At 47.2% G+C, this 11706-nt stretch overlaps 1 protein-coding gene and 1 long non-coding RNA gene across 4 annotated transcripts in view; one reads left to right on the top strand and one right to left on the bottom strand.

The window, feature by feature from the left end:
* The first annotated feature begins 1094 nt into the window (after positions 1-1094).
* The window catches only part of LOC127919965 (A-kinase anchor protein 13-like), a 36310-nt gene continuing 25698 nt past the window's right edge, over positions 1095-11706 (top strand). Inside the window, exons 1-2 of the mRNA XM_052503790.1 lie at positions 1095-1372; positions 8529-8675. Of these exons, the coding sequence (XP_052359750.1) occupies positions 1276-1372; positions 8529-8675 (244 nt within the window). The 5' untranslated portion in view covers positions 1095-1275. The remainder of the gene's footprint in view (positions 1373-8528; positions 8676-11706) is intronic.
* Positions 9236-10394, bottom strand: LOC127919966 (uncharacterized). 3 transcript variants are annotated; one of them, XR_008104621.1, is made up of 3 exons: positions 10318-10394; positions 9922-9975; positions 9236-9255 (listed from the first exon to the last, which is right to left on the bottom strand). It is a non-coding gene; the product is annotated as an uncharacterized LOC127919966 (long non-coding RNA). The 3 variants fall into 3 exon arrangements; XR_008104620.1 differs by lacking the exon at positions 9922-9975 and adding an exon at positions 9616-9669; XR_008104622.1 differs by lacking the exon at positions 9922-9975 and adding an exon at positions 9436-9489.

Raw genomic sequence — 11706 nt, 5'->3', positions numbered from 1 at the left:
GCAAGGCGGACATCACGGAACAGCTGTGTAGATCCCCCCTCAAGCAGACAGCAAGGTGGACATCACGGAACTATGTAAACTGGAAACCATATATCCTGAGGCTGCATTTATTGTAGCTGGGGATTTTAACAAAGCAAATTTGAGAACAAGTCTACCTAAATTCTTCCAAAATATTGATTATGCTACATGCAAGGGCAAAACTTCCGCGATGCTTACAAAGCCCTCCCCCTGCCCTCCCTTCGGCAAAACCGACCACGACGCCATCTTTGCTCCTATCGTCTTATAGGCAGAAACTCAAACAGGGTGTACCAGTGACGAGAACCATTCAACGCTGGTCTGACCAATCGGAAGCCACGCTTCAAGATTGTTTTGATCACTCGGACTGGAATATTTTCAGCTCAGCCGCAGAGAACAACATTGACCTATATGCTGACATTTATAAAGAAGTGCATTGGAGACGTTGTACCCACTGTGACTATTAAAACCTACTGTCCTCTCTCTATGTCCTCTCTCTGTTTCCTCTCTTTCTCTGTCCTCTCTCTATGTCCTCTCTCTGTTTCCTCTCTTTCTCTGTCCTCTCTCTCTATGTCCTCTCTCTCTCTGTTTCTTCTCTCTCTCTCTGTCCTCTCTCTCTATGTCCTCTCTCTATGTCCTCTCTCTCTATGTCCTCTCTCTCTATGTCCTCTCTCTCTATGTCCTCTCTCTCTATGTCCTCTCTCTATGTCCTCTCTCTCTATGTCCTCTCTCTCTATGTCCTCTCTCTCTCTATGTCCTCTCTCTCTATGTCCTCTCTCTCTATGTCCTCTCTCTCTATGTCCTCTCTCTCTATGTCCTCTCTCTCTATGTCCTCTCTCCTCTCTCTCTCTCTCTGTCCTCTCTCCTCTCTCTCTCTGTCCTCTCTCCTCTCTCTCTCTGTCCTCTCTCTCTCTCTCTATGTCCTCTCTCTATGTCCTCTCTCTCTATGTCCTCTCTCTCTATGTCCTCTCTCTCTATGTCCTCTCTCTCTATGTCCTCTCTCTCTATGTCCTCTCTCTCTGTCCTCTCTCTCTTTCCTCTCTCTCTCTCTCTGTCCTCTCTCTCTCTCTCTGTCCTCTCTCTCTCTCTCTATGTCCTCTCTCTCTATGTCCTCTCTCTCTATGTCCTCTCTCTCTATGTCCTCTCTCTCTATGTCCTCTCTCTCTATGTCCTCTCTCTCTATGTCCTCTCTCTCTATGTCCTCTCTCTCTATGTCCTCTCTCTCTGTTTCCTCTCTCCAGTCACCAGGTGTTTGATGACATGCCTATCAAGGGTATACGGTACCTGTCCCATTCTACTGACTCTCTGTGCAAGACCAACCTGGTCAATGAATCTACAGAGTCACTCACAGACGAAGGTTCGTAGGTTACTAATCTCTCAACAGCTATGGACAGAATGACTAACAGCTTTGTGTCTTTAAATGCATCTCAAATGGCACCCTATTTCCTGTTTAGTTCCCTACTTTAGACCAGACCACTACTATAGACCAGACCACTACTATAGACCAGACCACTACTATAGACCAGACCACTACTATAGACCAGACCACTACTATAGACCAGACCACTACTATAGACCAGACCACTACTATAGACCAGAACACTACTATAGACCAGACCAGAACACTACTATAGACCAGACCACTACTATAGACCAGACCAGACCACTACTATAGACCAGACCAGACCACTACTATAGACCAGACCACTACCATAGACCAGACCACTACTATAGACCAGACCACTACTATAGACCAGACCACTACTATAGACCAGACCACTACTATAGACCAGACCACTACTATAGACCAGACCACTACTATAGACCAGACCAGAACACTACTATAGACCAGACCAGAACACTACTATAGACCAGACCAGAACACTACTATAAACCAGACCAGAACACTACTATAGACCAGACCAGAACACTACTATAGACCAGACCACTACTATAGACCAGACCACTACTATAGACCAGACCACTACTATAGACCAGACCACTACTATAGACCAGAACACTACTATAGACCAGACCACTACTATAGACCAGACCAGAACACTACTATAGACCAGACCACTACTATAGACCAGACCACTACTATAGACCAGACCAGAACACTACTATAGACCAGACCACTACTATAGACCAGACCACTACTATAGACCAGACCACTACTATAGACCAGACCAGAACACTACTATAGACCAGACCAGAACACTACTATAGACCAGACCAGAACACTACTATAGACCAGACCAGAACACTACTATAGACCAGACCAGAACACTACTATAGACCAGACCAGAACACTACTATAGACCAGACCACTACTATAGACCAGACCACTACTATAGACCAGACCACTACTATAGACCAGACCACTACTATAGACCAGAACACTACTATAGACCAGACCACTACTATAGACCAGAACACTACTATAGACCAGACCACTACTATAGACCAGAACACTACTATAGACCAGAACACTACTATAGACCAGACCACTACTATAGACCAGACCACTACTATAGACCAGACCACTACTATAGACCAGAACACTACTATAGACCAGAACACTACTGTAGACCAGACCACTACTATAGACCAGACCACTACTATAGACCAGACCACTACTATAGACCAGAACACTACTATAGACCAGACCACTACTATAGACCAGAACACTACTATAGACCAGACCACTACTATAGACCAGAACACTACTATAGACCAGAACACTACTATAGACCAGAACACTACTATAGACCAGACCACTACTATAGACCAGAACACTACTATAGACCAGAACACTACTATAGACCAGAACACTACTATAGACCAGACCACTACTATAGACCAGAACACTACTATAGACCAGACCACTACTATAGACCAGAACACTACTATAGACCAGAACACTACTATAGACCAGAACACTACTATAGACCAGAACACTACTACTTAGTAAACACACACACACACGTTACCCAGTCACCACCACATAGTCCATAGTAAACACACACGTTACCCACAGTCACCACCACATAGTCCATAGTAAACACACACGTTACCCACAGTCACCACTACATAGTCCATAGTAAACACACACGTTACCCACAGTCACCACCACACAGTCCATAGTAAACACACACATACCCACAGTCACCACCACCTAGTCCATAGTAAACACACACATTACCCACAGTCACCACCACACAGTCCATAGTAAACACACACACACGTTACCCACAGTCACCACCACATAGTCCATAGTAAACACACACACACGTTACCCCCAGTCACCACCAGATAGTCCATAGTAAACACACACACACGTTACCCCCAGTCACCACCAGATAGTCCATAGTAAACACACACACACGTTACCCCCAGTCACCACCACATAGTCCATAGTAAACACACACACACGTTACCCACAGTCACCACCACACAGTCCATAGTAAACACACACGTTACCCACAGTCACCACCACATAGTCCATAGTAAACACACACACACGTTACCCACAGTCACCACCACATAGTCCATAGTAAACACACACGTTACCCACAGTCACCACCACATAGTCCATAGTAAACACACACACACGTTACCCACAGTCACCACCACACAGTCCATAGTAAACACACACACACGTTACCCACAGTCACCACCACACAGTCCATAGTAAACACACACACACACGTTACCCACAGTCACCACCACACAGTCCATAGTAAACACACACGTTACCCACAGTCACCACCACATAGTCCATAGTAAACACACACACACGTTACCCACAGTCACCACCACATAGTCCATAGTAAACAAACACACACGTTACCCACAGTCACCACCACACAGTCCATAGTAAACACACACACACGTTACCCACAGTCACCACCACATAGTCCATAGTAAACACACACGTTACCCACAGTCACCACCACATAGTCCATAGTAAACACACACACACGTTACCCACAGTCACCACCACATAGTCCATAGTAAACACACACGTTACCCCCAGTCACCACCACATAGTCCATAGTAAACACACACACACGTTACCCCCAGTCACCACATAGTCCATAGTAAACACACACGTTACCCACAGTCACCACCACATAGTCCATAGTAAACACACACACACGTTACCCACAGTCACCACTACATAGTCCATAGTAAACACACACGTTACCCACAGTCACCACCACATAGTCCATAGTAAACACACACACACGTTACCCACAGTCACCACCACACAGTCCATAGTAAACACACACACACACGTTACCCACAGTCACCACTACATAGTCCATAGTAAACACACACGTTACCCCCAGTCACCACTACATAGTCCATAGTAAACACACACGTTACCCACAGTCACCACCACATAGTCCATAGTAAACACACACACACATTACCCACAGTCACCACCACATAGTCCATAGTAAACACACACGTTACCCACAGTCACCACCACATAGTCCATAGTAAACACACACACACATTACCCACAGTCACCACCACATAGTCCATAGTAAACACACACGTTACCCACAGTCACCACCACATAGTCCATAGTAAACACACACACGTTACCCACAGTCACCACCACATAGTCCATAGTAAACACACACGTTACCCACAGTCACCACCACATAGTCCATAGTAAACACACACACACACGTTACCCACAGTCACCACCACATAGTCCATAGTAAACACACACGTTACCCACAGTCACCACCACATAGTCCATAGTAAACACACACACACACGTTACCCACAGTCACCACCACTAGTCCATAGTAAACACACACGTTACCCCCAGTCACCACCACATAGTCCATAGTAAACACACACGTTACCCACAGTCACCACCACATAGTCCATAGTAAACACACACACACGTTACCCACAGTCACCACCACATAGTCCATAGTAAACACACACACACGTTACCCACAGTCACCACCACATAGTCCATAGTAAACACACACGTTACCCACAGTCACCATCACATAGTCCATAGTAAACACACACACACGTTACCCACAGTCACCACCACATAGTCCATAGTAAACACACACGTTACCCACAGTCACCATCACATAGTCCATAGTAAACACACACGTTACCCCCAGTCACCACTACATAGTCCATAGTAAACACACACGTTACCCACAGTCACCACCACACAGTCCATAGTAAACACACACGTTACCCACAGTCACCACCACACAGTCCATAGTAAACACACACGTTACCCACAGTCACCACCACACAGTCCATAGTAAACACACACGTTACCCACAGTCACCACCACATAGTCCATAGTAAACACACACGTAACCCACAGTCACCACCACACAGTCCATAGTAAACACATACACACGTTACCCACAGTCACCACCACACAGTCCATAGTAAACACACACGTTACCCACAGTCACCACCACACAGTCCATAGTAAACACACACGTTACCCACAGTCACCACCACATAGTCCATAGTAAACACACACGTAACCCACAGTCACCACCACACAGTCCATAGTAAACACACACACACGTTACCCACAGTCACCACCACATAGTCCATAGTAAACACACACGTTACCCACAGTCACCACCACATAGTCCATAGTAAACACACACGTAACCCACAGTCACCACCACACAGTCCATAGTAAACACATACACACGTTACCCACAGTCACCACCACATAGTCCATAGTAAACACACACACACGTTACCCACAGTCACCACTACATAGTCCATAGTAAACACACACGTAACCCACAGTCACCACCACACAGTCCATAGTAAACACATACACACGTTACCCACAGTCACCACCACATAGTCCATAGTAAACACACACGTAACCCACAGTCACCACCACACAGTCCATAGTAAACACACACGTAACCCACAGTCACCACCACACAGTCCATAGTAAACACATACACACGTTACCCACAGTCACCACCACATAGTCCATAGTAAACACACACGTTACCCACAGTCACCACCACATAGTCCATAGTAAACACACACACACGTTACCCACAGTCACCACTACATAGTCCATAGTAAACACACACGTAACCCACAGTCACCACCACACAGTCCATAGTAAACACACACACACGTTACCCACAGTCACCACCACATAGTCCATAGTAAACACACACACACACGTTACCCACAGTCACCACCACATAGTCCATAGTAAACACACACGTTACCCACAGTCACCACCACACAGTCCATAGTAAACACACACGTTACCCACAGTCACCACCACATAGTCCATAGTAAACACACACATTACCCACAGTCACCACCACATAGTCCATAGTAAACACACACACGTTACCCACAGTCACCACCACATAGTCCATAGTAAACACACACACACACACACGTTACCCACAGTCACCACCACATAGTCCATAGTAAACACACACACACACGTTACCCACAGTCACCACCACATAGTCCATAGTAAACACACACGTTACCCACAGTCACCACCACATAGTCCATAGTAAACACACACGTTACCCACAGTCACCACCACACAGTCCATAGTAAACACACACACACACGTTACCCACAGTCACCACTACATAGTCCATAGTAAACACACACGTTACCCCCAGTCACCACTACATAGTCCATAGTAAACACACACGTTACCCACAGTCACCACCACATAGTCCATAGTAAACACACACGTTACCCACAGTCACCACCACATAGTCCATAGTAAACACACACATTACCCACAGTCACCACCACATAGTCCATAGTAAACACACACACACGTTACCCACAGTCACCACCACATAGTCCATAGTAAACACACACATTACCCACAGTCACCACCACATAGTCCATAGTAAACACACACACACGTTACCCACAGTCACCACCACATAGTCCATAGTAAACACACACGTTACCCACAGTCACCACCACACAGTCCATAGTAAACACACACGTTACCCACAGTCACCACCACATAGTCCATAGTAAACACACACGTTACCCACAGTCACCACCACATAGTCCATAGTAAACACACACACACGTTACCCACAGTCACCACCACACAGTCCATAGTAAACACACACGTTACCCCCAGTCACCACCACATAGTCCATAGTAAACACACACGTTACCCACAGTCACCACTACATAGTCCATAGTAAACACATACACACGTTACCCACAGTCACCACTACATAGTCCATAGTAAACACACACGTTACCCAGTCACCACCACACAGTCCATAGTAAACACACACACACGTTACCCACAGTCACCACCACATAGTCCATAGTAAACACACACACACACGTTACCCACAGTCACCATCACATAGTCCATAGTAAACACACACGTTACCCCCAGTCACCACCACATAGTCCATAGTAAACACACACGTTACCCACAGTCACCACCACATAGTCCATAGTAAACACATACACACGTTACCCACAGTCACCACTACATAGTCCATAGTAAACACACACGTTACCCACAGTCACCACCACACAGTCCATAGTAAACACACACACACACGTTACCCACAGTCACCACCACACAGTCCATAGTAAACACACACGTTACCCACAGTCACCACCACACAGTCCATAGTAAACACACACGTTACCCACAGTCACCACCACATAGTCCATAGTAAACACACACGTTACCCACAGTCACCACCACATAGTCCATAGTAAACACACACGTTACCCACAGTCACCACCACATAGTCCATAGTAAACACACACGTTACCCACAGTCACCACCACATAGTCCATAGTAAACACACACGTTACCCACAGTCACCACCACATAGTCCATAGTAAACACACACACACGTTACCCCCAGTCACCATCACATAGTCCATAGTAAACACACACACACGTTACCCACAGTCACCACCACATAGTCCATAGTAAACACACACACACGTTACCCACAGTCACCACCACACAGTCCATAGTAAACACACACACACGTTACCCACAGTCACCACCACATAGTCCATAGTAAACACACACACACACGTTACCCACAGTCACCACCACATAGTCCATAGTAAACACACACGTTACCCACAGTCACCACCACACAGTCCATAGTAAACACACACGTTACCCACAGTCACCACCACATAGTCCATAGTAAACACACACACACACGTTACCCACAGTCACCACCACATAGTCCATAGTAAACACACACACACACGTTACCCACAGTCACCACCACATAGTCCATAGTAAACACACACACACGTTACCCACAGTCACCACCACATAGTCCATAGTAAACACACACACGTTACCCCCAGTCACCACCACATAGTCCATAGTAAACACAATTATATTATTATTATAGATTATAGTGTCTACGATAATGTCTAGATAAATACCTGTGAATGCTATCTGAGTGTTGTGTTTCTTAATCTAGGCACAGAGATGATTGACAGTCAGCTAATGGGGGAGTTTGAGGAAGACCTGAAAGAGCTGGAAGCAGACTCCTGGAGCAACGTTATGGACAGCAACTTCCTCAAACATCTGAAGAAGGACGTCATCAAGAGACAGGAGGTCATCTACGGTACCTACCACTGCTACAGTACCTACCACTGCTACAGTACCTACCACTGCTACTGTACCTACCACTGCTACTGTACCTACCACTGCTACTGTACCTACCACTGCTACAGTACCTACCACTGCTACAGTACCTACCACTGCTACAGTACCTACCACTGCTACTGTACCTACCACTGCTACTGTACCTACCACTGCTACAGTACCTACCACTGCTACTGTACCTACCACTGCTACTGTACCTACCACTGCTACAGTACCTACCACTGCTACTGTACCTACCACTGCTACTGTACCTACCACTGCTACAGTACCTACCACTGCTACAGTACCTACCACTGCTACAGTACCTACCACTGCTACAGTACCTACCACTGCTACTGTACCTACCACTGCTACAGTACCTACCACTGCTACTGTACCTACCACTGCTACTGTACCTACCACTGCTACTGTACCTACCACTGCTACAGTACCTACCACTGCTACTGTACCTACCACTGCTACTGTACCTACCACTGCTACTGTACCTACCACTGCTACTGTACCTACCACTGCTACACTACCTACCACTGCTACAGTACCTACCACTGCTACTGTACCTACCACTGCTACTGTACCTACCACTGCTACTGTACCTACCACTGCTACAGGACCTACCACTGCTACTGTACCTACCACTGCTACTGTACCTACCACTGCTACAGTACCTACCACTGCTACAGTACCTACCACTGCTACAGTACCTACCACTGCTACAGTACCTACCACTGCTACAGTACCTACCACTGCTACAGTACCTACCACTGCTACTGTACCTACCACTGCTACAGGACCTACAACTGCTACTGTACCTACCACTGCTACAGTACCTACCACTGCTACTGTACCTACCACTGCTACTGTACCTACCACTGCTACTGTACCTACCACTGCTACTGTACCTACCACTGCTACAGTACCTACCACTGCTACAGTACCTACCACTGCTACTGTACCTACCACTGCTACAGTACCTACCACTGCTACTGTACCTACCACTGCTACAGTACCTACCACTGCTACTGTACCTACCACTGCTACTGTACCTACCACTGCTACTGTACCTACCACTGCTACACTACCTACCACTGCTACAGGACCTACAACTGCTACTGTACCTACCACTGCTACTGTACCTACCACTGCTACAGTACCTACCACTGCTACTGTACCTACCACTGCTACTGTACCTACCACTGCTACAGTACCTACCACTGCTACAGTACCTACCACTGCTACAGTACCTACCACTGCTACTGTACCTACCACTGCTACTGTACCTACCACTGCTACTGTACCTACCACTGCTACAGTTCCTACCACTGCTACAGTACCTACCACTGCTACAGTTCCTACCACTGCTACAGTTCCTACCACTGCTACAGTACCTACCACTGCTACTGTACCTACCACTGCTACTGTACCTACCACTGCTACAGTACCTACCACTGCTACAGTTCCTACCACTGCTACTGTACCTACCACTGATACTGTACCTACCACTGATACTGTACCTACCACTGCTACAGTACCTACCACTGCTACTGTACCTACCACTGCTACAGTACCTACCACTGCTACTGTACCTACCACTGCTACTGTACCTACCACTGCTACTGCACCTACCACTGCTACAGGACCTATCACTGCTACAGTACCTACCACTGCTACAGTTCCTACCACTGCTACTGTACCTACCACTGCTACAGTACCTACCACTGCTACTGTACCTACCACTGCTACAGGACCTATCACTGCTACAGTACCTACCACTGCTACAGTTCCTACCACTGCTACTGTACCTACCACTGCTACAGTTCCTACCACTGCTACTGTACCTACCACTGCTACAGTACCTACCACTGCTACAGTACCTACCACTGCTACTGTACCTACCACTGCTACAGTACCTACCACTGCTACTGTACCTACCACTGCTACTGTACCTACCACTGCTACAGGACCTATCACTGCTACAGTACCTACCACTGCTACAGTTCCTACCACTGCTACTGTACCTACCACTGCTACAGTACCTACCACTGCTACAGTACCTACCACTGCTACTGTACCTACCACTGCTACAGTACCTACCACTGCTACTGTACCTACCACTGCTACTGTACCTACCACTGCTACAGTACCTGCCACTGCTACAGTACCTACCACTGCTACTGTACCTACCACTGCTACTGTACCTACCACTGCTACTGTACCTACCACTGCTACAGTACCTACCACTGCTACTGTACCTACCACTGCTACTGTACCTACCACTGCTACTGTACCCTACTCTACCTTGAATTATACCAGGCACTACTACCCCTCTATCTAGAGTTACAATACACTACTACCCCTCTATCTAGAGTTACAATGCACTACTACCCCTCTATCTAGAGTTACAATACACTACTACTCCACTATCTAGAGTTACAATACACTACTACTCCTCTATCTAGAGTTACAGCGCACTACTACCCCTCTATCAAGAGTTACAATGCACTACTCCCTCTCTCCCTGTATCTCCCCCTCCTAACCTTTACCCCCTCTCTCCCTGTATCTCCCCCTCCTAACCTTAACCCCCTCTCTCCCTGTCTCTCCCTCCTAACCTTTACCCCCTCTCTCCCTGCATCTCCCCCTCCTAACCTTTACCCCCTCTCCCTGCATCTCCCTCCTAACCTTACCCCTCTCTCCCTGCATCTCCCCCTCCTAACCTTTACCCCCTCTCCCTGCATCTCCCCCTCCTAACCTTTACCCCCTCTCTCCCTGCATCTCCCCTCCTAACCTTTACCCCCTCTCTCCCTGTATCTCCCCCTCCTAACCTTTACCCCTCTCTCCCAGTATCTCCCCCTCCTAACCTTTACCCCTCTCTCCCAGTATCTCCCCCTCCTAACCTTTACCCCTCTCTCCCAGTATCTCCCTCCTAACCTTTACCCCTCTCTCCCTGTATCTCCTCCTCCTAACCTTTACCCCTCTCTCCCAGTATCTCCCCC

The sequence above is a fragment of the Oncorhynchus keta genome, unplaced genomic scaffold, assembly GCF_023373465.1.
Source record: "Oncorhynchus keta strain PuntledgeMale-10-30-2019 unplaced genomic scaffold, Oket_V2 Un_contig_17977_pilon_pilon, whole genome shotgun sequence".
NCBI lineage: Eukaryota > Metazoa > Chordata > Actinopteri > Salmoniformes > Salmonidae > Oncorhynchus > Oncorhynchus keta.
This window is presented reverse-complemented; position numbering and strand designations above follow the sequence as displayed.